The sequence below is a fragment of the Clytia hemisphaerica genome, unplaced genomic scaffold, assembly GCF_902728285.1.
Source record: "Clytia hemisphaerica strain Z4C2 unplaced genomic scaffold, Clytia hemisphaerica genome assembly, whole genome shotgun sequence".
Classification (NCBI taxonomy): domain Eukaryota; kingdom Metazoa; phylum Cnidaria; class Hydrozoa; order Leptothecata; family Clytiidae; genus Clytia; species Clytia hemisphaerica.
This window is the reverse complement of record NW_027104353.1, coordinates 1,039,859-1,066,179: the sequence shown is the minus strand read 5'-3', so window position 1 is coordinate 1,066,179 and position 26,321 is coordinate 1,039,859. Positions and strand designations below refer to the sequence as shown.

Below are 26,321 nucleotides of genomic sequence, written 5' to 3'. Positions count from 1 at the left end.
TTCTCTATTGTTCGAACGAGCTTTGCATTTTCTCTTATATTTATCATGACGAGGTAGTGCCAAAGAAATTGTTTAGTAACTACTGACATTTTGCTTTCAAAGTTTGTTGTCAAGATTCATTTATCTCCAAAGCATCCATACGTTATTAGTTGAGATCTGATGTGAAAAAGGAAATACTTTTTCCATGAAAACATCTTTAAATAATCATTTTCACCTTAGTCTTAAATTTCAACAAAAGGGGGAGGGTATGTAGTTGAGAATTTCTTTTTCTTTGAATATGAAAGTTACAAAGCATCTCGTTATCTACCGGTTCAAAAGCCTTACAAATTTGTTGAAATATGACCCCTTGTTTACTAGCCGTGTTAAATATATGTTTTAGATTCGTTTTTCTTGACATTTTGATTCTTTTCTAGACCTCTAACGTGTAATTGTTTTTAAAAAAAGAGGCATTTTTATCTGTGAAGGGAGTTTATTGTTACACTTAATGTATTTTACATGCCTGAATGACAATGTCATTTTTCATTATTTTTCTGATATCATATTTTCTCATAGAAGTCATTTAGAATAAATTGGGAGCATTTTATTCACAAGTGTGACTATAACGACATTGGCTTGTGGAACCGAATTCTAGTGTTCATTACTTAGATCTTAGATCTTAACAAAGAAGACATTTATCAGATATATCGACTTTGCTAAATTTTGGTTACCTAGCAACGAAATTTTTGGAGAGGAAAGTCCAACTATATCTTCACAAATTTTTGAAGTGTAATGTTTTGACTTCAAATAGTGACTTGGCTATTGTTCAAAAAAAAATCTTTTTTTTGTGTTTTGTCATGAGGCTATACAAACATATAAACATATCTTTTTGTCATTGAGTCGATGAGGTAGTTAGCAGTCATTTCTATTGGCGAAAAAGCATCAAAGAACGAGAGAGGGAGAGAAATTTTACGTCTTGTTTTTTTTTGTGGACGATCATGGTGAATAAAGATACGTTCGAAAAAAAGACGAAACCACAGCGAAAAAGTTCCGTTCCCATCGTAATCCCGAAGAATAATGGTCGTAAGTACAATGGATTTAACTCTCTCCAACCCGATTACGAGAAATCGTTTACGCGTAAAATTACACCTACTCGTAAAATATCCAATCCTGTCGATGTACCAATGATATTCGATCGAAAACGTAGCGAAATTAATTACGATAATGATACTAATGAGAATTCGTATGATGATGAATTTATTTCATTTGATGCTTCACATATTCAAGATAATCAAACAAAGAATACCGAACTAACGAAAAACTATACTCGTAACTTGATCCAAAGGAATCGTAAAACGTCTGTCATGTTTAATTCGACACGATCTACAACACATTATTCGGAAAACGTTAAAAAGAAGAAGTCATCTTCAGGAGTCAGTTCTTCCTCATCAGATAATAATTTTCCGCTACATACTCATTTTACCGGACATAGTGAAACACCTTTTGAGGATGATCGTAAATTTTCGGACATTTCTATTGACGAATTAATGAGCTCTACAGACTCATCACCAGCCGTTTCTCGAAGATCCAGTTCTAAGAAACTCTCAGATATCAGTCGTGAAGATTTAGGATATTCATCTATGAAAGAGAAAGCAAGAGTCCCTAAAACATCAAGTACTTTTAACTCGAATTTGAATAATAAACTTGGTCGTCAATCAACCAGTAAGAAAATTGGATTATGGACTGAGAAAATTAATTCCCAACAAAAAGCAAATAATGAGACATCTACTATTTATAGTTTACGCGATAAAAAGAAACGCACATCTAAGAAAGAATCGAACGCTCAAGATAAAATTAACGAGAACAATAAAAGCAACGAGAACAATAAAAGCAACGAGAGCGATGGTCTGGATAAAATTAAACCAGCGCGTCGACGGAATACCACTATTACTTCTGACGAAACGGAACGAATTGAAAAAATTGAACCTAGACCTAAAGTTCATCGATCCATATCAGCGAAAGTTTCATCGTTTTTCGGTAAGAAACGTTCTCGAGATGTTACGAACAATTCAACAGGAGAAGAGGCTATTAAGAAAAAAATTTCAGCCTCTGTCCAACCAGTAGAAGAAACAGTGACAGAGGAAAAACCAAAATCCCGACCACCAAGTCGTAAAACTTCACAACACTTACAACTCAGTTCACAACAAGTGACACAACTTCGGCGACAATCTGAAACAAACAATCGTTATAAAGAAGAAGAACGTAAACTATCTTTTGTTGAACTTCATCGTAAATTTTCAGCCAACACTCCGGCTCCACAGCGTCGGCGAACGAGTGCTGCCAATACTCAGTTAGTTGACCAATCAACGCAAACGGTCGATATGGCAACACAGACAATTAACAACAAACTTCATTATCTTCAAATTGTCAACAATCAACACTTTAATAACACTGAAAGCCTTTCACCTTCTCCACCAAAAGAAAGGCGTCGCTCTCTACCAATGAGAATGTTCGGAAGCACAAACTATGATTTCGGTGAAAAATTTTCTCCCTTAGAACCTAACTCAACAATCCCTGAAAGTGAACTTATTGATCAACGCAAATCAAGGAGTATGATTTGCCGATGTGGTAATTATACACTGGAATGTAATGACAATAAAAAGCATGATATAGGTCTGAACACTATTGATGATGTGAACGATGATTGGGGAATCGCTGAGGAAAATGAGGACATTGATGATGAAGATGATTTAGATTTCGGAACATCAGGACCCGATAGTGATTTTAACACCGAAATCTCTGATACAGGTCTTCCTTCATGGCAAAGACAAGCTAAATTATCGTACCAGAAAGAAGAATTTGGTGGAGTAAGCAGTAGTGAGGGTAATACTGATTTATCAGAATCTGAGGAGCCATCTTCGTTACCTTCTTGGCAGAAAAATGCTCTTGCCAATGATGTTAGAAAAACAAGCAAACCGCGCCGAAAGTTTTCGTACAACCCACAACCTACACAACCTATTAAGAAGCCGCTACGAAGGAATAAATCACACGAAATAAACAGTATTAACCATCCATTATCGAATGCGCCATGGTACCAAGATGAAACTCCTGTGGTACCGAATATAAGGACGACAGCTTTGAGTACTAGCTTATCACAGGATGAAACAGAAACGACCAGTCAGAGTTGCAGTGCTAGTGAAGCTGTTGATGATCAACCAAAAGTCTCTGTCATCCATCGTCCTGATTTATCACAAATCGCTCTTCAACGTGAGCGATCTTACTATGATGATCATAATGATGGTTTAGACGATTTTGACAAACCAACGGAAAAGAACTACGTGAATCTAAAGGATCTGAAAAATGCACCTAACATTGATTTAACTTCAAATTTAGAAGCTATCTCATTAGATCCTTTAGACCCTTTAGAAGACCAAATCAGAAGTCGTGCAAATACTTTTGACAATAATATGCCAAATGAATTTCGTAATATGGTACCAGAGCTACCGGCAACATTGCCAAGGCAACGACGTCGGAAAACTGGTATCGTGCATCTACACGCGTTGGATTCCTTACCGCAGCGGCGACGTTCTGTTTACCAACGTGACACGTCGGAAATATCCAACTCGTTCGATGGTGTTGCTGAACCATCCAGTAGTCTAAGTCGTAAGATCTCCACAGCTTTTGGAGGAGGATTCCCACATTTCATGCAAGATGACGCCAATGATTCTGGTCCAACACGAAAAATGTCAACTGCATTTGCAGCCATGCCATATCCCCATCTTCCAGAAGAAGTAGAATTAGTATCTGATCAAAACACGTTAAACGTTATCGTGGACAGTTATGATGCATTGAACATGGATGTCGATATCGCTGGAGGGACATCAGGAATGGCTTCGGTGCAGCCTTTTGATAACAACAACATACATCTTCTCTACCGACAACAGCTGGATAACCTGGAGGAGGAGGAGCAAGACCAGGAGATCATGACCCCTACTGCTGGCACAACACCACCTTTTTCAGAAGATAGCTACCAGAATATGTCAGGCTTTTTGGAAAAGCGAAGACGTGAGCTATTGGTCAAATCAGATGCAACGAGGGAACATGCAAGCTCACCACAAACAAACCGTAAATGTAAGTTCTTTCTTCTTTTAGTTGTTTTTTATTTTCTTCTCTCTTTCTGCTTCAACCTACAGGAGCAGTTTTAAGGGGTAACTAGTCACTTTATATTTTCCAATTTGGGATCTAATTAATATTAAGAGTGAATCTATTTGAATTCATCTCGTTCATTCATTCATTAATTCAGAATTTTAACGCTTTTTTGACTGTAACTTTTAATTGCGATATCATTTCCCTTATTTTGCAAGCGATACTTCTTCTCAGAATTAGTAACTCTGTAACATATCTGAAGATAGAAGAAATAAAGCTGGCTTTTCCATTAAAAAATTGATTCGACTGGTTGTAGATGGTCATGTTTATCTTTCTGTCACTGTTCGTCTACTTTTTCCCATAAATATATTTAAGTGTAGTGTCAGATCTTCTCATAATTTTGGGTTCGTGATATTTTTATATCATTCAGATGCTAAGTGTAGACGAAAAATTAGGATTAGCAGAAAGTTAAGGTTACGCACGGAAAAACATCAGGTCAAACAAAAGCTTTAAACAAAAATGATCCTTAACGCAATAGATTTATCTACTACATCTAAAATCAAAGCATGTTTTTTCTCGTTCTGCATTTTATATGCCTGGCGAAGGATTTCATCTGATGTCTGAAATAATATTTTTGTAGTAACGTTTGAAGACTTTAGTGATTTCAAAGGAAATTCGTCTTGCATGCTTTGACGTCCTTGGATACGAATTTGACGTCATTAAGGGTCAACACTGAATGACGTGTAGGAACCGTATCTTAGAGCTTCGGTTACCGTATGTAATATTTTCAATAAGGATAATAACCAATATGGCAGATGCAATTATAAAAGTATCAAAAATATTTACAACACCAATTATCATCTTTTGAGTGTGGGTGTTTTCAATGTTATTTCCATCCTGAAATCTTTCCATCCTTGCAAAAAACGGGGGCACGTTTTACGGGGGGGTTGTGGTTTTGCAATATTGTTCCCATGACTGTTAATCAATGTTATTTTATATCATACCATTTTGCTAATCTGTGAATTTTCTTATATAATAATAGCTATCGGCTTTTTTTTTACCTCTATATTTGGAATTCGTTTGTACAAACTTATTTGAAAAGGTGAGAGTTCGCGAGAAAAAATGAAAAGATTCTTAAGAATGTTTGATAAAAAGCAGGACTAAATTTGCTGAAAGAAAACCATTTTAGCTGACCTAGTTCGAGTAATATTATTAAAAAGTTATATTTCAACTAGTCCTGATAATTACTTGTCATTAAATGTCAAAATTCAACCATAAAATGCCAAAAAATGTCAAATTTTAAGTTTACTTTAAAAATCATGTTTCCTGTCACAGGCTTCCAGTATTATTTGCAAAATTTGATTATACGAATTCTAAAATTCATAAATTTCTTAAACTAGGTTGACAATCGTTTAACTTGTCATTTTTGTAATCAAATTTATTTCATATTTTGACAACATTAATTGTTTTTGATGACATCATCTTGTCTGTGTCAAGAATATTTTTCCCACCGTAATAATATTACGCAGGGAAAAAAATATGATGTGCGCAAATTGAGACTCAGTCCAGGCCCAATCTACCACCAATGACATCAAAAAAAATTTCAACATTCTTAGTTTATTTGATTTTCGTGAAGTCTTTTTTTTTCAAGCGATTGCAAAAGCGGAGAATTTGATGCCTTTACCCTTCTTTTCGCTGGCTTTCCTTTTTATTGTTTTTGAAAATATTTTTTTCGAGTGCATTTGCCTCCCATTTACGTAGGTTGTCAGAGATAAGAAAAATTCCTTAAAAAAGTCGCAACTCCTTTTTGAGATGAAAAACAGTCTATTTTCCCTTTTTAGAGCTTTTGCGACAAAGCAAAAGCGTAAAGCTTCCTTAGTGATCAGCCAAACAGGGGATTAAAGCGGTAAAAATTCCCAAGAAGTAGATCTTTACAATTTTTAGGTTGTGTCTAGATCTAGCTTGTGCTTCCTTAAAAATAATGGAAATCAACTAAAGTCAAAAATAAATTTCTGAGCTTTTTTAAAAGCACGTACACTTGGAAGAAAATATTAAATTGAATAGTTACGACACTTATGACTAAAGTTACGTTTTGTTTAGGTAGATGTTTGTCTTGTCCAAGAAATGAAGGATAAAGTTTAAAGGTTATAAGTTTGGAATTCTGTCTTGCCTTAATCTAGCGATCGCATGAACGATAAAACTCTATGTACATGTTGTTGTTTTTATAAGCAAGTGTATGCCCTTTGGTCAGGCTCGTGTATGCTTAAGTTCTCAAAGCATCCAGGCATAGGTTATGCTTATTATATGCTTATGAACCATGCTTATGATTTACCTCGAGCCAAGCTTTTAGTGAAAATTTAGAAGTTTTGTAGAAATTTGTTCCGATTTTGGGAGCAGTGGAATGTAGGAAACCATGGAAAGATTTTTTTCCTTGACCTCTACCAAACCTTTTTAAACAGATAAAAATGACAACTGGAAAAATATTTCAGGCTGACATATATGCTTATGTTATGTTTAGAAATTCTGCCAATCTGAGCCTTCATATGCTTATAAGCGTTATGCTTATAAAAAAATGTTACTTTTAGGTACTTCACGAAAGGTTAATAAAGTTTAATCTTTTGAAAGAAAATTGGAGAAACTAGAAACTGGAAAGTATGTTATCAACTGTTAAAATATACACCTCTGATATACCTTCATTGATACATGAATTTTATATTTTCCAGATAAATTATGATTAGGGGTTTTAAATTTCATGTTCACTTTATGTTAGTTTTGTCTTTCTTTCTTACTGCTTAACACTCCATTAAAGGAGAAAGTTCTTGACACATGACAAATGAGTACTCGTTAAAATAAAGTGTGCGAATTCGTGAGAGAGCCAATACATGTTTAAGGTATAAGTATATACGTTTTTTATAAGAACAAACTATATAAGAACATAAGGCTTCGGTGGCCAAAATCTTAAGAACAAGCTAAAAACATTTTAAGGCTTTGGGGACTCAAAAACACCAGATTTCTTAGGAAAATGGTGAAAAATATTTACAAAATGGTGAAATAAGAACATGTTTAAGAACATTATAGGCTTAAAATTCAAAAAGTTAACAACATTCGAAGGCTTCAAAAATTTTGGATGTTGTTATAAAAAGAACGTGTATTGTATGTATGAAAAGCAAAAAAAGGTCAATACGTTTAACGAATGACAATTTGTACTCGTAGATGAAATGACAAATTGTTGTTACATAAGACATATTTTTGAAATAGTAGTGCGATTTTTCAAGCTTTGACTACAGATTTTCTATCAGTAAAATTTCCAAGCAGGGGATAAGTTTGAATATATTGTTACACGTCTTAGTTATTACAACAAAGTATAAAGGAAAATAGGGCTTCGAGGCTAAACATTAAAGAACATCTAACGACTTTACAGGCTCTAGAACATACAACTTATTAGGAAATTTTACTAAAAATGCTCTAGCAAAATTCCGAAGAAAAAGATTTTTTTAGGCTTTAATACCCAAAAAGTTAAGAACGTCCAATGGTTCAAAACTTTTTGATAATCTTATAAAAAAAACATATAAAATGTCACTCATCTTTTCATAGATGCCATGAAAAATAATACCATTGACTTGAACTTAACTTTGTTACATATGAAATCCTTTTGTAAATAAGTTAATCCTTATAGTTTAGAAGTAAGGGATTAATCGTTCAGAAAATATAAACAATAAGGCGAACGTCAGTCTTTGAAAAGTATACTGAAAATTCATCAAATATCAAAATTCAAGTCAAATACTATCCAACATAATATTTGACTAAAATTTTTATTGCTTAAAGTTTTAAGCCATACATTTTTTTTGAGTGAACTTTCTAATGACTAATATAAATATTAGGGGATTAAGTTATTTTTTGTATCCAATTGTATTGCATAATGCCTGCTTATACGTTTCTCAATTTACAAGGATTAGTAGTCGAGCCTCAAATTTTGGAGTTTTGGTACCGAGCTTCGTCTACGATGCATTTAAAAGGATTTCAAAGAAAACATTTTTTCAATCACTTTAACCTTTAACTCATTATAGTAGCCTTAAATATGTTGAGAAAGGTCAAATAACAGTGCTGTATGCGAGATTTATATTTTCATTGTGTTGATAAAGTTCAGTAATTCTTTCAGAATCTATAAACTACCAGAATTATAGTTACCCAAGACTTGAAAAATTTGGATGTTCTTATAAAAAAATAATTTTTCACTTCACTCATTCACTTCTTCATAAGGACTTGGGCACCTCATTTTGAATTCAATGCTCTAGTTTCGAAAACTAAGAAATCATAAAGCAGTGGTCATTACCATTGCAAAATGCCTCCTTCATCAAAAATCCATCTTCAGATGATAAAGAGGTCGTTAAGAAATCAAATTCCTATTAAGTCAAGACTTAATGAAATCATTAAGGCAATTCGATGAACGTGCTTTTAATATTCTAATAAATACCTTTCTTTGTTCGAAATTGGAACGAAAGCCAAAAATTATCATTGTGGTCAGAAAATGTGTAAAACCATACTTCATTACTGTCAAAATTGATTGTAATTTGTGTTTCTAATCGAATCAAGAGACAGCCTTACTACAACTAGAATCATTTCATTTATCGTTTCGTTTCGTTTTGTCAAGTGTGTTTTTTAACAATGTGCCTTAGTGTGTTGCGATGGTACAAAGATTACCAACGGCATTGCTTTATAAAGGAGCCACCTTTTCGTAATGTCAGTTTGTACAATGATCTACCTATGCCACATTTCTTACGGCAGTTTGAACATGGTATTATTTTCAATTTATTTTTGATTTGTTCGCAGTCTTTACTTCAAAGGGGTATTTGTATGAAATTTTGGATAGGCGATTACTTTCTCGTCGTTGTGTTTTCTCTTGTCTGAATATCGGGACAAGCTGGAGTTCTTACAAGTTCTTATTTGATTTGGTTGGTTGTTAAGATTAATAAAAGAATCTTATTACTTTTTCTAAAGAACGTATTATCTCTATCACTTTAAATGACCAATTAGTTAAGTATCTTGTAAAAACTCCAGCTTATCCCTGAATATCCAGTCTGGAAACTTTCTTTATCTATTCAATGCTTGCACGCAACTAATATTTTGCAGTCCCAGGGTTTACAAATATCTAGGTACACCAAGCTGTAAGATATGGAATAAGGTTTACAAGGCATTATTAACTGAAGGGACGAGAAAACGAGTGAAAGAGGTCTGAATTTAAAAGACTCAGCTGTGTGATGTTTAGGCAAAAAGTTTGTATAATTTTCTCTTGTTTTTCCATTTCAGTTTTCGGTGATCAAACAGATAGTGTTCAATCAACACCCAAGGTATCTGTCGATGAAACAGATTCAAACACATCCCAAAATGGAGGAGGATGTTCATATACTGCTTACTCAACAATGGTAAGTCTGAATTGATTCTTCATTAAACGGTTACATCTTTAGTCCTTCAGTTTCATCTGCATAATGGCATTTTTCGAGCACATTACACGCTCTTTGTTTGAAAAAGAATTAAGTCAATGATTACACTCCCTTCTCACAGACCCGGTAGAATTTTCAGCCAGTGGAATGGGATCGATATTCCCATATTTTTTTATGACCGGGGATTTAAATTCTTTTTTTTTTCAAGTCAGAAAATTCAGTGGGGATTGGAAAAATAGCATAATATTCTGCAATCAGGATAATTTTCCACCGGGGACGATACTTTGGAAGGGTTCCCAGTGGGTCAGTGAGAAGGGGTGTACGATTATCCATATGGAATTTAACGAACTAATATTGCAACTTTCATTAGTTTTCCTCAAATTTATCAGATTAAATTTTAATTGAATTTAAGTCTTCAAACATCAGTGAAAAGTTTAAAAGAGCTTGAAAATTTCAAACGTTCTTCATTAGACTTAACGACTATATTAACATTTTGAAACCTGTTCTATTTTTCATGACTTTTGAGTTCTTCTTAATTGAAAGTTATTTTTAAACAAAAAAGAGTGCTGGTTTATTATGAAAGACCTCCCAACTAAACGAGCCCAATGAAAACCTGTCTATCAAAAGGATCTTATGTTTTGAGAGATTTAATGATAGGGTATCAAATTTAGCTTCCGATTTGAACAACTATATAATTGTATGTTTTTTTACAATCTGTTTGTTTTGAACGTACAATAGATATTGGTGTCTTTTGACAACCTTGCTTCCAGTAATACCTATGTTACGTCCTGTCAATTGAGGATTCTATAGGAAGCAATAAATTTTGTAAAAAATTGTGCTTTAAATTGTTCTTATACTGCTCTTATATTTTGAAAATTTAAATATTTTAGGCTTTGCACCCAATTTTTAACTACTTTGACTCCAAAAATTAATTAAAAATAGGCGTATTTATGTGAAGTTGTACTTATTTTTTTGGCCTTTTTGAGCCTCGTTGTTCTTATAAAAAGAGTCTACATATTTTGCAGCGTATACAACAAGGGTCGACTAATAATTGTATATGATGCACTTGAGTTTCCTTTAGAAATTTCGATTTCCTTGTTAGCAATGTGATCAAATTGTAATGTACATTTACTAGGGTTTCACTTCCTTACGAAAATAAACGAAAACAGGCATTTATCCTTGTAGTTTTGCATACTTTTCAGTTTCAGAGCTGCTATCATAGATGATTAAACAAACAATTGTTGGAAAAGAAGGCTGAATTCCTTAAAGGGATTATAGATAATAATCTTTACATAATGCTTGTAAATACATGCATAGAAATACCAAGATCTCTCCAAGTCGGTATTTAAAATACAGGAGTATTTTGTTTTTGGAAGCTTTAAAAGTTTGAAGTACCTCTATCAAAATTTTTTGCCGGAGTTAGAATCTCCTTGAACAGTTAGAAAACAGTGGTATTAAAAAAAACACTCCAAAATCTATTCGCATTATTAGTTATGTCTCTTCAAAACTTGAAGTGTTTCAAAATGAGTATGCCGCGTTCAAGGCTCTATATTACCAATACGTTTATGTTTTCACACAAAAAAAGTTTAGCGATTTTGTAAATAAAGGCGTGGGACTCAAAGAAAATCAGTCATGAAGTGATGAATGCCAAAGAATTGAAATTGTTTCACATACAAGAGCCTACTGAGTCCTTAGTAAAGCCACGGGGGCTGGGTTCGAGTTTGCTAGGATTGTATGACAGCCCAGCTGGCACACAACGTTTTTTCGACGTTTATCTAACGTTCACAACGTCCATATAATGTTAGATGAACGTTGAAACAACGTTGTGTGCCAGCTGGGAGCTGATGTTTTTTGACCTGAAACAATCAAACAAAACGTCATACAGCCTATGTTAAACACTTACCCATATACACGTTTTTTTATGAGAACAAACCATATAAGAATATAAGGCTTCGATTGTCAAAATATTTAACGCGAGTTAAGAACATTGGGCTCTTCCAGAAAAAAATCCGTTCATGGGGGGTGGAGGATATATTATTTCTTTCATGAATCACCCCTGGACATTTTGATTTTTAACCCCCTGGACACGGGTTATACCCCTGGACAAACATCAAATCAACCCCCTGGACACAAAAAATTACCCCTGGGCATTGGAATTTACCCCCTGGACATTGCAATTTTTTGGTATTTTTAAAATACCCCTGGACAATTCATCCTCCACCCCCCATGAACGGATTTTTTCTGGAAGAGCCCATTTCAATTCTTTGCGGACTCTAAAACACCCGATAAGAAATTACACAAAAATACTCTCAAAAATAGCGACATACAGTTTAAGAACATTTATGCTTAGAAATTTAAAAATAGTTAAGAACATCTGAAGGCGTTTAAATTTTTAGATGTTCTTATAGAAAATGTGCATAGTAAGCGCCATAATTTACAAGGGATTATAGGAATTTTGATTTTGATTTTATTTGGAAAGCTCTTATGTCCTTGACCACTTGAAACTATTTTTAACCATTCAAATTTATCTTAAAAAGCTGTTTAAATCTGTTTTATATGGTTAATTATTTTAGAAATATTTCATAAATAACCATTTCAGATTTTCATCCAAGTTAAACAGGAACTAATGTTCCACTTTAAACTGAGGATAGAAACATTGGAGTTTCTATGAAACGTGAACTCAAATCCATCGAGAATTATATTTAGCTTAAAATTGTTTAAACGTCAAGCAAATAAACTCAGTGCTTGCTCGGTGTGGCTTATAAAGTTTTTGAGTGGGTCGAACTCGAAACACAACAACACACATAATACAAACAAATATCTTCTCACCTCTCGAAAATCGGAAGCAGGTCATTTAAAAGTGTTTTTGATAACAGAAATATTTTTCCACCACTTAATTAAAAGCCATCCCTAAAATTGATTCAAAATCCTAATAACAGACAGGTCGTGGCACGAAATAGATCTTATGGGAGTTTTTGATTTTTCTAAAACAGTGATGCATTGTGGGATTGTTTCGGGGGTATTACAATAGAATTCCCTCGAGGAATTCCTAAGAGATTTCTATTGCAACACCCCCGAAACATTCCCACAATGCATCGCTTTTTTAGAAAAATCAAAAACTCTGATAAGATCTATTTTAAAATGATGTAGTCATGTATGCATCTCCCTTGCCTTAATTTCAAGGATGAATTCCATCAATTTCCAATGTATATGACTTACAAAAGTTATGGTCATTGGTAGAAAGAACATCTACTGTTTTCAAAGCTGATTCTAACTTTTACCTAAATAAGGTGCTCTATTGCGAGATCAATCTATAATTAGGAGGCATCTACCATAAATTGATCGTGTGAAAATGTTTCAATTAAACCTTTTAAATTAAATTTTAATATTGGTCATGTTTTGGGGAGAGTCATTTATACCAATTACAAAAATAATATCGAAAGGTAAAAGTTTCTACGTGATATAGATTGCAAGTATCAGATCATAAATTTTGCTAGTTTTTATTCCCATGGTATTTTCTTTTAGTTTTGCGGCATGGGATATTTATTTCTAATTAAGACTCATTAGATCGATAAAATTGTCGTTTCTTTGAAAAAATCCGTGTCTTGGTTTTAGAATGCATTATTTTACCATTATTCGAACTTTTTCAGTTCAATATTCAATAGGGATTTTCTTAGGCTGCACACATCCCCTCTGATAAGTTTTGATATAGGGGATGCGAATCAGGCTCACAAAACCGTTCCGAACTTAGCAAAAAATCTGCTAACCAAAAAAAGAGTTGAATGATAGTGAACTTTGATTGACAGTTTGTCGTCTTTTGTTATCTTGAGAGTTTTGTTTGCTAATTCAATTAATTTCGATAAACAAAAAGAAATAGAGGAGAAAGAGAGATTTCTAGCCATATGTTCCTTTTATTTGAATCTTTATTTGATTTCTATTTACGTCATCAAATAACTCAAACAATACACATCGAGTTTTTTGAAAAATACAAGTCGCCAAAATTCTGCAAAATACATAGCTATTCGGTAATTTTCTCGGAAGCGATATCAGAGCCCGATTTGCATCCCCTATATCAAAACTAATTTGGGGATGCATGCAGCCTAGGATTTTCTTTGAATTAAATACCAACTAATTTGAATTCAGAGAGCTGGTTGTGTTACTGTTAATGAGTGAAAAACGAAACAAGGAAGAACTCCCGCACTAATTCCCAGCAATAATTACCTTATCTCAGTAATATTGGCAACGAAATTGATAGTTGTAGGAGTAGAATTTAGTGCCAAGCTGATTTATAAGGATTCTGCCAATAGTAGTAGCATGTAGTAGGTAATTCCACTTTCTCTGAAAAAATCGAATCAATTCAATACAATGCCTGTCTTGCGATAACAGGATGTTTCAGAGGAACATCTAGAGAAAAAATTTATCTTGAGCTAGGTCTTGAAAGTCTAGCGGACAGGCGACTTAGCCGCAGACTTATTCTCTTCTATAAGATAATTAATGGCTTTGCGCCAACTTATCTTTCTAATATCCTTCCTCCCCAGAGGGGGGAGGAGGTTGATGAAGATGAAGATGAGGAGGCTGGTGGAAGACGTAGGATTAGACCTCCTTTTGTGCCACCCTTTTGTCGAACCGAACGATATCGTGCTTCCTTTTTTCCTTTTTGTATCAGTGAGTGGAATAACCTGGACGAGAATAACATACGAAATCTTCCTTCAATCTCTCTTTTCAAAACCGCGATACTCAGATTCTTAAAACCCAATGCCAATTCGGTTTTCAGACTTGATAACAATAGAGGTGTGGTTCTACTTAACCGTTTAAGGGTCGACTTCAGTCATCTTCGGGAACATAAATTCAAACACAATTTTGCAGACACATTTGATCCTTTTTGCAACTGTCGAAATAACTCTATCGAAACTACACAGCATTTTCTGATGCATTGCTCTGATTTCTCTATTTCTCCGATGATAGACATGTAATGTTTGACAGCCTTCTTCAACTTGACATATGCTTGCTACCATTAAACCCAAGAATACTTTCCAGAATACTTCTCTTTGGGGATTCGAATTTTAGTAACAACCTAAATCATGATATAATAAGTATAACCGTAAAATTTATCCAAGATACCGGTCGATTCGAGGGTCCGTTGTTTTGATTGTTCACAATGCTCATTTAGTTTGTTTTTTGTTTAATTTTGCCTAAGTTTTCTATTGTTTTTTTTTCTTTCTCGTTTTTCTTTTTATAAGGTTCCTCTCTCCTGGCGGTATAATCTAGCGGTTTTTTGCGGGAGGGCTGGAACCTTTTAGTGTTTGTATTCTATGTTCGTGTCATTACTTATAAATAAAAAAAAAAAAAAATAAAAATAAAATGTAGTAGGTTACGTGATGAATATGTTCCCTTGATATATAGGAATTTTACGATCTTAAAAGATAGAAGCTGGAAATTCTTAGCTCAATTGGGTCATTCCATTTTATAACCATACAGGGGGGTGGACGAACTTTTCCTGGCAGGGGGTAAACAACTGATATTAGTTCGTCCACCCTCACTTTAATACATGAAAATAACTTTTTCCAGGCTCTTTTTTGCAAATTTTGCTATTTTCCAGGGGGCATTAACACATTTCAAAGAAATTCATTTTGACTTGAAAAGGTTCGTCCAGGGTGTGGAAAATTTTTAGAACAGCCCATTATTTTGGCTAGTTTTAGTCTTATATTGTAGTAACCCGAATTTTGACAGCTAAAATGTTTACCACTGTTCCCAAATCAAATGCAGCTGAAATAGTCTTAGAGGAAAAACTCCCTTTACAGCATAAGAGAAACAACTTCATGTGCTTATTTAAGGTCAAGTATCTCCTACCATACGATTGCACAATCATTACCTTACACTGTAAATAATGACAAGAGAGCTACCATCAGATTTTGTTGAAGCTTTCAAGGGGTTTCGTAACTATTTTTAGATTCTTTATGGTAAAACTACTGGAAAAATAACAAAACCTTACTTCTTAAAGTCTTATGTCTTAATAAAACACGCGTTTGGCATTTGTCTGAATGAGGTTTTTGTGTTTCAAATATGACTTTTCCTGTATATTTCTTGATTTCCTATCGAGAGACCACAAGAGATTAAGTAACGGAAGGGACGCATCTCATGATTTTTCCGGAACTACTTTAACAACAATTTTTGATGATTTCCTTTTTTTGATTTTTTGTGCACTTGAACTTATTCTAGACTTTTTATCCCACATGGTTTAAGAGTATGTGGTTCTTTCTCTTTCGTCAGCAGGAAATCAACTTTTCAAATTGATAAATATGCCTGAAGTAATATTTTTCTAAGATTCATCATACAGATATAGACATCACGTGTCTGTCCTTTCCTTTCCCTCGTAGTACTAGACTAGACGCTATCAGCTACAAAATTTGAGAAAGACCAGTTTTCTATCTCATTCAGTTAGCAAAATTCGACATCACTTTAAACTTACAACAAATATCAATGTTATGACATTGCTTCATAGCACATTCACCCTCTGACCTATCACAAAGGAATTCAGAGTATGTTTTAAGAGTGTAGGCAATCCACAAAAGAGCACGAAAGTCACTAAACTATCCTTTTACAGTGATATATTACTTTGCTCTCTTTTTGATCTTTCCGATAAGTGATCTATACTCTAAATGCTGACAGATTCATGTGTGTTATTTCCCTTCTTTTTCCCAACTTCTCTACTACCAGCGCCCTCTCCCATGGTTAATTTTTCCTCAGCTTTTCCTTATCTGATAATTCCCGATTATGGACGATGTTGTCGCCGTTAACCTCGGGAAAAACTAAGTTGAAGAAGGAAAATGTTGTAAGGAGAGAGGTACAACAACAGCTACCCCTTAAAAAAGTTTTCGTCGTTTTTTACCTTTTAGACTAAACTCGCTTTAGATAATACCATATTCCACTCCTATGATAGATAGACGGCAACAGGTCGGGAGTGATTCAAATAATTGCCATGGATATATGTATAGAATTTTAGAAGTGGATCTTTTTCTAGGCACGTCGATTGGCTATCATTCAAGTGATCGCTATCCTCTAGGCTTCCTTGTCCACGTATTTCTTAAATCTTATCCCAAGTTTTAATAGAACAATTTAATGAGGAATTTCTTCTGCTTTCTGTATTTTTCAGTTTGGTTACTTTAACCATTTTCTTTACATCTTTATCACCAAAGAGTACGGCAACGATAAATGGACTGAAATTACGTAAGTTTCCTGTCTTTTCTTTATTTTTTTTTGCTGGAGGTTATTCCAAATAATGTGCAGTGGAGTCTCCATAACTCGAACCTCAGGGAACACAACTTTGTTCGAGTTAAAGAGTAAGGTTCATAAGGCATTGTTAACTAAAGGGACCTGAAAACTTGTTCGAGTTAAGGAGACATTTGAGTTATAGTGGTTCGAGTTAAAGAGACTCTACTGTATTTTTGTATCAAGCGTGAAAATTATTCTCACCCTTAAAATATTTTATTCGCTTCTTAGTTCAAGATTATTTGACTGTCAACTGTTTAGTTCCTCTCAGCTTTAATTGTACACTTATCGTTGGATAATTTTGACAATATCTCCATCATCATTTTCAGGAGATCGTTGAAACTTACCAAGGAACAGAAGAATATGTTTAAGAATGCAAAACATATCATGTTTGATGATGAAATTACCGATAAAGTTCTGAACGCCGCTGCTAAACATTTACGTATGTTACATACTTTGTGTTTTTTTTTTTTTTTTTTTGTTCTTGTTTTTTTCCAACTACCTTAACCTTCTAAGCCAAGTTTTTTCATGCCCTGTACTTCGTATACATAACCCTTTGAGGAATCTTTGTGATTTAGTGTCATTACAGATACTCATTTTTTTCAGAAATTTTCGAAGATCTAAGAAAAGGACTTTGCCTATTATTTTGCCTGTTTTTCCCAAGTACATCAATTGAATTTAAGGTATTTTTTCTGTTCAAACAAAAATCTTTCATTTTTCTCATCTTTCCTTTACAGTTGTTAATTTCAAATTGCTGTTGAGTAAATATGGTATGAAGTATTATGAATATTGCTCGGAGAAATACGGAGGTATCCTCAAATCTATTGCAACCAATCTCACCGACTTTATCAATAACATGGACGATATTCGAAAACACATCCACAAAATTGAAAAGATCCCTGACGAATTTCCACCTTCTATTCATGCAACGAACGATAAAAAGACTTTATCGATGTACATTCAATCTAGCCTGGGAAACAAAAGTTTAGAATACTTTATGATCGGATTCATTAAACGGGCTGCTTTAGATCTTTTCGGAATTCGAAGTCGTGTCAGTCTTAAACAAGAACGAAGCGATCCCAAAGATTACTCTATCGTTGAAATCAAAGCTATTACGTCATTGATCAAGAAACCATCTTTGTCTAAACTGCAAATGTCCGGTAAATGCAAGGATCTCATCTTAGAACCTGACGTTATGGATCGTGTATTTCCATTCCATTTTATATTGAATGATAAATTAGAAATAACACAATTAGGAGACTCTTTGAATCGCTTACTGGAACAATTTATACGGAATTACGGTAATCATGTTCAAACTTATTTTCAACTCGATGAACCAGCCATAGACTTTACCTACTCAATGGTTCGTAAAAACTTGAACACTTCATTTGTCGTTTCGTTACGCCGAGAATTCGTCGACAGTGAAGTTGCTGAAAACGAAATTGCCGGCCTTGTGTTGAAAGGACAATTTTCATTTTTGGAGAGTTCTAAAAGCCTTTGGTTTATTGGTTCACCAAAAGTAGATTATTTGAAGCATTTTAACGGTCAAAGTAACCTGTTCTTAAGTGATATCCCATTGCATGACGTCACACGTGAAGTTTTATTGGTAGGCGAACAAAAACATTCTGTTGAAACGCTAAAAAATCAACTCCAAATCATGACCAATCGATTGAAAGAAACATCTAAAGAACTTGCTTTAGGTAGAATCAATACAGAATCTATTCTCGATGAGATGTTCCCGAAAGATGTGGCTGATAAACTAATGCGTAACCAGCCTGTTCCCACGGTAACCACCGAATCTGTAACAATTTTATTCACCGATATTGTTGGTTTTACGTCTATCTGTGAACAATGCGATCCTGAAGAAGTGACTGTCATGTTGAACAAGCTGTACATCAATTTCGATTTGCTCTGTGAAAAATATCAAAATTACAAGGTAAAGGTTGTTCCACAGTTTCAAGAACACTACATATTATGGCTAATAGCTTCAGGTTTATTTTAGTCTAGAACTAGACTACTAATTTAACATCAGTTTTATGTATTTTCCAAAAATCAAAATGTTAAAAACATAACTAAAAGTTTCATGCACTTACGTACAATCAGTGCATGAAACTTTTAGTTATGTTTTTAACATTTTGATGTTTGCTACGCATTATTCATTAACATCAGTTTTACTCAAAAACTTCTTTTACAGTAGTAGAAAAAACCTACCTAGAAGTTTGTTTTCTTCCCGTACGGCTTTTTTTCTTCTTTTTGACTTTGAAGCAGGATCGCTCCTACGTTTTGTGTTAAAAGAATAGTGGTCTGGAAATCGAAACAGAGGTTTATTTTGAATGCCTTTAAAGTCAAAATTGCCAACACACTTGCGGTGAACGAACGACATGAACAAGAACCTATAAAAGCATATAGGCCTCCCTGCTTTACTAAATTAAAGACTAAAGTATTTCGAAGAAAATAAACATCCAGTTTCTCCAATTGCAAACCAGGATGTTTATGGAATTTTCTCTTGAATTTTACTTTATATTTCTATTTCTAATACGAAATCATTTGTTTCATTTTCGAATTCAGGTTGAAACTATAGGTGATGCCTACATGGCAGTTGGTGGCCTGCACCAAAGTGAAAGTGAACATGGGCGTTATGTTACCGCCATGGGCGTTGAAATGGTTCAAAATGCAAAGAAAGTCAAAATACCAAGGAAGAATGAGAATATTCAGGTAAGAATTTCACTCTAAAGGTACTGGGTTGAGGTAATCCAATGATTTTTCATGGATAGGAGTGGTCACACCTAAAGCCAGGATTAGTGATCTTATTCGATGGAACTGAGAACTTAATGGGCCGCCGATTGATTATTGAAATTTGACATATTTCATTCATTTCATCACACCCCTGTCTAATAATAGCGAGATTATGTATCGGAGATATTCTACGGCTACGGTTGCGGGGCTGCCCATGCGGGTCGTCACCAAAGGCGACATATCGTTGTCTACTTTGCTCTGTACGGGAAAAACACCAAAACACCGTATAAGCAAAGCCGACATAATGCCGTACGTCAAATATCGAACTTGCTTTCACCCGCCATTACTTGACTTACTCGCCATTTCCCTTCGCCGCTTTAGCCGTAGCCGTAGAGAATTCCAGATACATAATCTCGCTAATAGATTCCTCTAAATAGAAATTGTACATCGAGCCTTGATGAAGTAAATATAATTTCTAAGATATGAATATCCGAAGAAAGAATAGTCAATTCTCGATTTTTTTTGTAAACCTTATAGTAGCAGCAATGAAAAAGCTGTGCGGTGGTTAGGAGCTGGACTAAGGGTGGCGGATAAATTTATCATGTCAGGGCCAATTTTTTAGGTGTGGAAGTAAAAAAAAACATATCCAAATGGTATAAATGAAAGTATCCAGGGTAAAATAGAAGACTATTACCAATATTTGAGATGTATAATAAAACCTGGTCGAAAGTAATGACATTGTATATAAAATCCAGAGACCAGGTGCCAATGATATCCTGTCTATTGTTGAAAAGATTTATCCAAAATCAGGAAACAATTAAAATTGCATAATTTACTTTACATATGTTTAATGACTTTTCTTTTGAACATTTCAAATTCATGAGTTAATCCTACTAAATTTAGATTATGTGGGGTTATCTGAAAAGTTAGGGTTTTTTTTCTGATTCATTCCAGACCATGGCGTTCTAAATTCAAGGCCTAGCAAGCGTGCTTTGACGTCAAAATCCTGTGGACCTAATTAATGATGTCATTGCAGTGTTGACGTCAAAAGAAAGAAAAAAACTCAAGGTTTTACGATGAAACTTCAAATCTTTCAAGAGAGATAGCTACGGAAAATGTTTATCTAGACAATATGATTTAGGAATAAGTTAGTTTATCATTTCTGTTATTTTCACTACGATATCCTAAGTACAAATGAAATCTGAACACTTTATTTAAAAAAATAAACTATAGAAAATTGAAAGAACTGGATACACTCAGAGTGTGATGATAGAAAAAGATGTTTCATTTTTCTTTTAGCTTTAGAACTTTCTGGCTCGCCTCCTTCGAGGAGCGAGGCGTCTGCGATTTGCAGAAATTGTTCAGAAAGATGTTCGATAATATCATAGCATTATTTTTAGTGATAGAGTCAAAAGCGTATGTGTGAGATATAGACATCAAGACATCAGACAGTGATGTTCGGCAGACGAGATGTCGGATATAATTGAACATTATGTATGAAAACATCGTCCATTGACAAATCGTATCAGTCGGAATTTTCAAACCACCACGGTCAAGCTCGTGAAGAAATTTCCCGTACTTTTGAGCGTAAAACATCGTAGCATCGAATAACTCCTGCTCACTCATCTCATCTTTACGAGCTACATAACCGGCCATATATATAAGAGACATTTTCGTTTCGACCGGGATGGACATCTCTTCCTCTTCTAACTGGTTGAGCAAACTTATTCCATCACGATCAAGAGCAAAAAAACACTTGTCACAACAATGACCCGGTTCAGCTCGTAAAACGGACAGGTCGACATTCAACTTTAGCAAAAGTTTGGTTTTCTTGATATCGAGTTTTTCGAGTACTTGTTGAGCAGTGATAAAATACGTTCCTGTAGATAAAGATAAAAGGAAAATTTTGAATTTTCGGTGTAAACTTGTAAGTAATCGAAAAACGCATTGCAAATTAATAATTACGTGGGTAAACAATTCAAGCCGTAAAATTATTAACAATGTTTAAAATGAAGACCTCATTTCAATTAGAAGAAATTAAAAAGTGTTCTCACCTCCGGAACCTTGTCTCAGCTTTCCAAATTCTTTTTCCAATGGATCTGAGCAAAATTCTCCAATCATAACATATTTTTGTTGAGGTGACATAAGAAGATGTTTCGTCAGCTCCACAAGACCATTTAGAGTATGGTGGAGTGCATTTGATGTATCTTTAGTCAATGTTTTCATGCGCTTTCCTCCCGATTTTTTTCCGATTGAGAGAAACCAATCAGCATAATCAATGAGTTGTTGCAAACGAGAATCTTGAGGAGAGTTGATAACGGCTTCTAACGGGTTGTTGTGTCGGATGTCTTTCCCAACGGTTCGAACATTTAAGATCTTCCACATAGTGTTGACTTTTTCGATGAATTTGACAGTGCCGGTGACATTCATGTTTTGCATCTGTGGGTGAACTTTAAGTGCTGCTAACGTCTCTTCACAAAAAACACGGAGACATGTCGATACACGTTGCCGTTCGACCGGTTTGGGGCGTACGGCGACTTCGGTCAACTTTGATAAGCCACGAACTCCGCAGAAGTTTGACATGTTTTCAACTTCGTGTAATCGGATAAGGTCAGACCACTTGGCAACGAATGTATCATCATCTTCTTTGAATGTGAGTTGGCCAGTCTTCTCTGTTAACCAATTATTTCGAATACTTTTAATCAGGTGAACAAAATCGAACAGAAGGAAAATACCATCAGTTGTCAACCAGGGGTTTGTCTGTGACCGTATCAAACTGCTTGAAGAAAATTCTGATTCGTTCGATTTCCATCGACGATTATTGATTTGATATCGGCACCAGCGCCACGCAACAGAGCAATAGTTTGCTGAATTTGATCGAACAAAAAAGCAGCAGTCATAGCTTTCACAGGAATCATTTTGAATAAAAACGTTGGACCACCGAATAAGCATTTCACCATAATTCCGAGTACGGAAGTTGCTAAACTGGATGGGTTGTTTTCTGCCTGACCAAAGACGGTTCCGCCATGATAGAGTAGGCACTGTTTTACATACACTTCGTCTGCCATGACTATACACTTTCTCTGGTCAGGTTTTACAGCTTTGATGATTTCGTTGATAAATGTCCTGTCGGATGTGTTGTTGACTTTGGACGAGATGTTGGTTAGCGTCTTGATTGAGGGGAGTTTGAAATCGGATCGGAGCCTTGAGTAGAGTGAACGAGATTGAGAAAAGTAGCCGAATGCTCGCATCAGTACTTGCGGAGAATAGAGTTTTTTTCCGACTTGAGGTGGTTTCATAGATTCTATTTGTTCTTGTAAAATGGTTTGATGCCGAGTGAATTCACTATTTTTCAAAAAGCAAATTGCTTCCTCAAGACACGACCATGAATCGAGATGAGTGATACGATTTTTCGAAAGGGATTTTATGGTACATTGAACACCCATTTTGTACGCAATGAATCTCAAATCTTTCGATATTTTCAGCGAAAATGATGGTATTCCTGATATATATTCACCAGATTGAATCCACTGTTCACCATCATTGACTTGAAATGCGACGATAGGCAAACCGAGTAATGTCAATCGATCGGAGTTGGCGATGTCCTCAAATTTTAGTTTGTCGCGATTTCTAAACTCTTCCATCTCATCCTCCTGCTGGCTGCGGGTTTCGAAAGACGTGCGTTTTGTTGGTCTTGGAGGTGGAAGAGGTGTTGGAATGGAACTGGACGGTATATTATCAAAGATTGATGGTGGTTCGATTGGTCGAGGAAGGCCGTTCTGACCTAAAGAAAGAAATAAACATAGCGTTTAAGAGTTAATTGAACTTTGTGTTGTAGATTTGTATCTTATGGGCCTATGAGTGAATTATAAATACAAATTTTCAACAAAAACAAGCATCAGATTTGGATTTTTTATAATATCGAAATTATGTTAATAGATAAGCTATGAACAGAGAAAAACTTATCCGAAGACTTTATTTAGCTTGTTCAAATATTCCACGAAAGCAATAAGGTTACACACCTGTTTCAAAAGTAGTGTTTTCTGGCCAATGTTTACGGCAAACCGCTGGTGTATTGTTATTATTGACGATCTCTTCGGTAAGGTACGGAATGGATTTGATCCAGCGCTGCCTTTCATAGAGTCTTTTCTTCTTGCTTGGGAAACCATACATTGGAATTTTACGAAAATCGGCTAATTTTTCTTCATTCCTGATTCGTATATTATCATTTTGCGACGCTTTACTTTTGTTATAATTAGATTTGCAGCCACGCACAATGCATTTTCTACCCATTTTTTCGGTGTTGTTTTTCTTGAACGACGTCAAAAATGGGTGTGAACGTTAGATTTTTTTCTTTCTTTTGACGTCAACACTGCAATGACATCATTAATTAGGTCCACAGGATTTTGACGTCAAAGCACGCTTGCTAGGCCTTGAATTTAGAACGCCATGTTCCAGACTGATAATTAGCCATTCATATTCGTATCTTTTCATTAGCCTTTAATTAAGACAACAGGAATTGAAAAAAAGTCTTCAAATCTATACTTAATTGACAGTAAACATAATTATCTTTCGGCTAAATAGGCTTCTAAATGTAAAAGCTTGTGTAAGAGTGTGGGAGGGCATCAAATTTTTATAACCTTATTAGGAAATCAACTTTAATAGTTTTGCAGGCATTTAGCAAAGTTTACTCTAAAAAACCAACAAATGCTTTAATCTCTCATATTTCATGTTATCAGTTATTTTTAGCACTGATAGGATGCACATGATTTAATTCCATCCTGGTCGAATTAAAAAAATATCAAAATAGATTGACTTCATATTTTTTTAAGGAATCTATTTTCATGTTAACAGGACATTCCTTTCTGCTTTTAGTTTCCCTGTAGAGGATCAAAGAATTGATTATTAGACAATATTCGTGTTAAATTTCAGTTAAATAAAGGTCGAAATTTTGCAATGAATCGATGCCTCGTGGTACCTTAAGTGGATAAATTTACGCGGGCCTTTCTTTTGCGAATCGACCCCTTTTTCAACCAATTTCTTTCATTTTGACCTATAGGAGTTTTGGTAGAAATCCTATTTTCAATTTTTTTTGCGAACACTTGATTATTTCACTTAACGTACTCATCATTTAAGGTATCTGTTTACCTCTGTAAATTTTTGCTAAAACGAGGTACCTAATTTTCACGGTGTTTTTGGGTGTCTACTGCGAAATTAGTTCCGTGAAATGTAGTCTTTACTATAAATATATGCTTTGTGTTAGCCAAAACTCAAACTAGTTTTTACTATAAATTCTAAAAATTCCTAGGAAAAGAATTTCGACAAAAAGTGTGTGTGTCAACCGCGAAAATTAGTTCCGCAAAAAACGCCAATTTCAAACCCTTGCATCGTGAAAGTAAGTTACCACAAAAATTAATTCCCTTAAGGTAAGCTCTCGAAAAATTAACTCATCATTCATGGTTTTTCTATCTTTTGTATTTGTAGATTCGAGTTGGTATTCATTCTGGTTCAGTGGTTGCTGGTGTAGTTGGTACCTTAATGCCAAGGTATTGTTTATTCGGTAAAAATGTAACACTGGCTAACAAGATGGAGTCGTCAAGTGAAGCTGGCAAAGTTCACATCAGTCCTTACACATACTTGTAAGTACCTCCCCTCATTTCTACATTTGGACAATCTATTACGCTCTTTTTTATAAGAACCAGTAATTCTTTACCAACCCTTAAATTGTTCTTATCTTCTTCTTATTTTTAGTTCAATATGGAAGTTTTTGGGCTTTATACCTAATTTATACTACTTTAACTCTTGAATTGATTGTTCAGTAATCATAGACATGGTCAGTTTTGTTATTAAAATAAATGCTCTTATAGTTAAAATGTTCTTATAGAAAGAAATCTCATTTGCCCAAAGTTGCTGAAGTCTCCCCAGTCTCCCCACTTCCACCGGGCCTGGGAGACGTAGAATCGTTTAGTCTGATTTTGATTTTGACTACAGCTTGTCTTCACTGGATGACTCAAGGAATAACTACTGTAATAACGATCTTTTTCCTATTCTTCCAGGAAAATCAAGCATCAACAAGAATTCATTTTCTGGCAACGTGATCGAAGCTGTATGCCAAATCTTATTGACCAATCAGATCCTAATATCAAATATGTTAACTCTTTCTTCGTGGAACAGCGTCGTCAAAGTATTATCGCACCTTCGAAAAACATCACATCTAAAAAGTCCAAAACCAAACAGCCGTATATGCAATCACAACATTTTGATGCGCAATCTTCCCGCTCACGCCGCACTGCAACTAGCCATCGGCTAAGCCGTACTGAAACTGCTGCCTCTATGTCAGATATTCTTAGTCCAAATATCCCAGAAAATCTACGAGAACAAATTGAAGCGCTCGACAAAATCAATGGTGACGGAAAAGGGCTTGTCTTTCTTAATTCTAGCTAGTCTTATTTTTAAAATTGACATTTAGGTTTTATGTTTTTTAGAATTGGTACTTTTAAATGTATTTAAATAGAATTTTCGGTCATCTTTTTTCTTCTAACAATATTAACAAAATCAAGAATTATTTGATAGGTTCATTTGTCCTAACAGACTTTACCATTCAAGCAGAGGCTGTCAAAATCTTTTAACGAATCATAGGGGTTATAATTTTCGTAACCGACCGCTTCGTCTTTTACAGCTTTCTTTTCGATTAAGACGAGTTTTAAGTTCATGTTTTTGTCCTCGGCTTTGGAAATATCTTATAAGTTTCAG

General features: G+C 34.7%; 3 protein-coding genes across 3 annotated transcripts; 1 reads left to right on the top strand and 2 right to left on the bottom strand.

Moving 5' to 3' along the window:
- Nucleotides 1-531: 531 nt before the first annotated feature.
- LOC136818114 (uncharacterized) lies at nt 532-26,092 on the top strand. The gene is made up of 8 exons (XM_067074472.1): nt 532-4,107; nt 9,430-9,545; nt 16,717-16,790; nt 17,162-17,274; nt 17,570-18,768; nt 19,401-19,547; nt 25,053-25,207; nt 25,625-26,092. Exons 1-8 carry the CDS (start codon nt 975-977, stop codon nt 26,010-26,012), a joined length of 5,325 nt encoding a protein of 1,774 aa, XP_066930573.1. The 5' UTR covers nt 532-974; the 3' UTR covers nt 26,013-26,092.
- LOC136818116 (uncharacterized) lies at nt 20,528-22,315 on the bottom strand. The gene is made up of 2 exons (XM_067074474.1): nt 21,623-22,315; nt 20,528-21,448 (listed from the first exon to the last, which is right to left on the bottom strand). Exons 1-2 carry the CDS (start codon nt 22,149-22,151, stop codon nt 20,853-20,855), a joined length of 1,125 nt encoding a protein of 374 aa, XP_066930575.1. The 5' UTR covers nt 22,152-22,315; the 3' UTR covers nt 20,528-20,852.
- LOC136818041 (uncharacterized) lies at nt 22,340-24,372 on the bottom strand. The gene is made up of 2 exons (XM_067074404.1): nt 23,591-24,372; nt 22,340-23,352 (listed from the first exon to the last, which is right to left on the bottom strand). The coding sequence occupies exons 1-2, from the start codon at nt 23,859-23,861 to the stop codon at nt 22,340-22,342; spliced, it is 1,284 nt and encodes a 427-aa protein (XP_066930505.1). The 5' UTR covers nt 23,862-24,372.
- Nucleotides 26,093-26,321: the final 229 nt, after the last annotated feature.

What these genes read in the sequence shown, in the direction of transcription:
- LOC136818041 (XM_067074404.1), bottom strand. Translation starts at nt 23,861, where the DNA reads ATGGGTAGAAAATGCATTGTGCGTGGCTGCAAATCTAATTATAACAAA. An exon ending in AAACACTACTTTTGAAACAG is followed by an intron (nt 23,353 to 23,590) that starts GTGTGTAACCTT and finishes TTCTTTCTTTAG; the next exon opens with GTCAGAACGGCCTTCCTCGA.
- LOC136818114 (XM_067074472.1), top strand. Translation starts at nt 975, where the DNA reads ATGGTGAATAAAGATACGTTCGAAAAAAAGACGAAACCACAGCGAAAA. An exon ending in ATACTGCTTACTCAACAATG is followed by an intron (nt 9,546 to 16,716) that starts GTAAGTCTGAAT and finishes TGTATTTTTCAG; the next exon opens with TTTGGTTACTTTAACCATTT. An exon ending in AAAAATATCAAAATTACAAG is followed by an intron (nt 18,769 to 19,400) that starts GTAAAGGTTGTT and finishes TTTCGAATTCAG; the next exon opens with GTTGAAACTATAGGTGATGC.
- LOC136818116 (XM_067074474.1), bottom strand. Translation starts at nt 22,151, where the DNA reads ATGTCAAACTTCTGCGGAGTTCGTGGCTTATCAAAGTTGACCGAAGTC. An exon ending in GCTGAGACAAGGTTCCGGAG is followed by an intron (nt 21,449 to 21,622) that starts GTGAGAACACTT and finishes CTTTATCTACAG; the next exon opens with GAACGTATTTTATCACTGCT.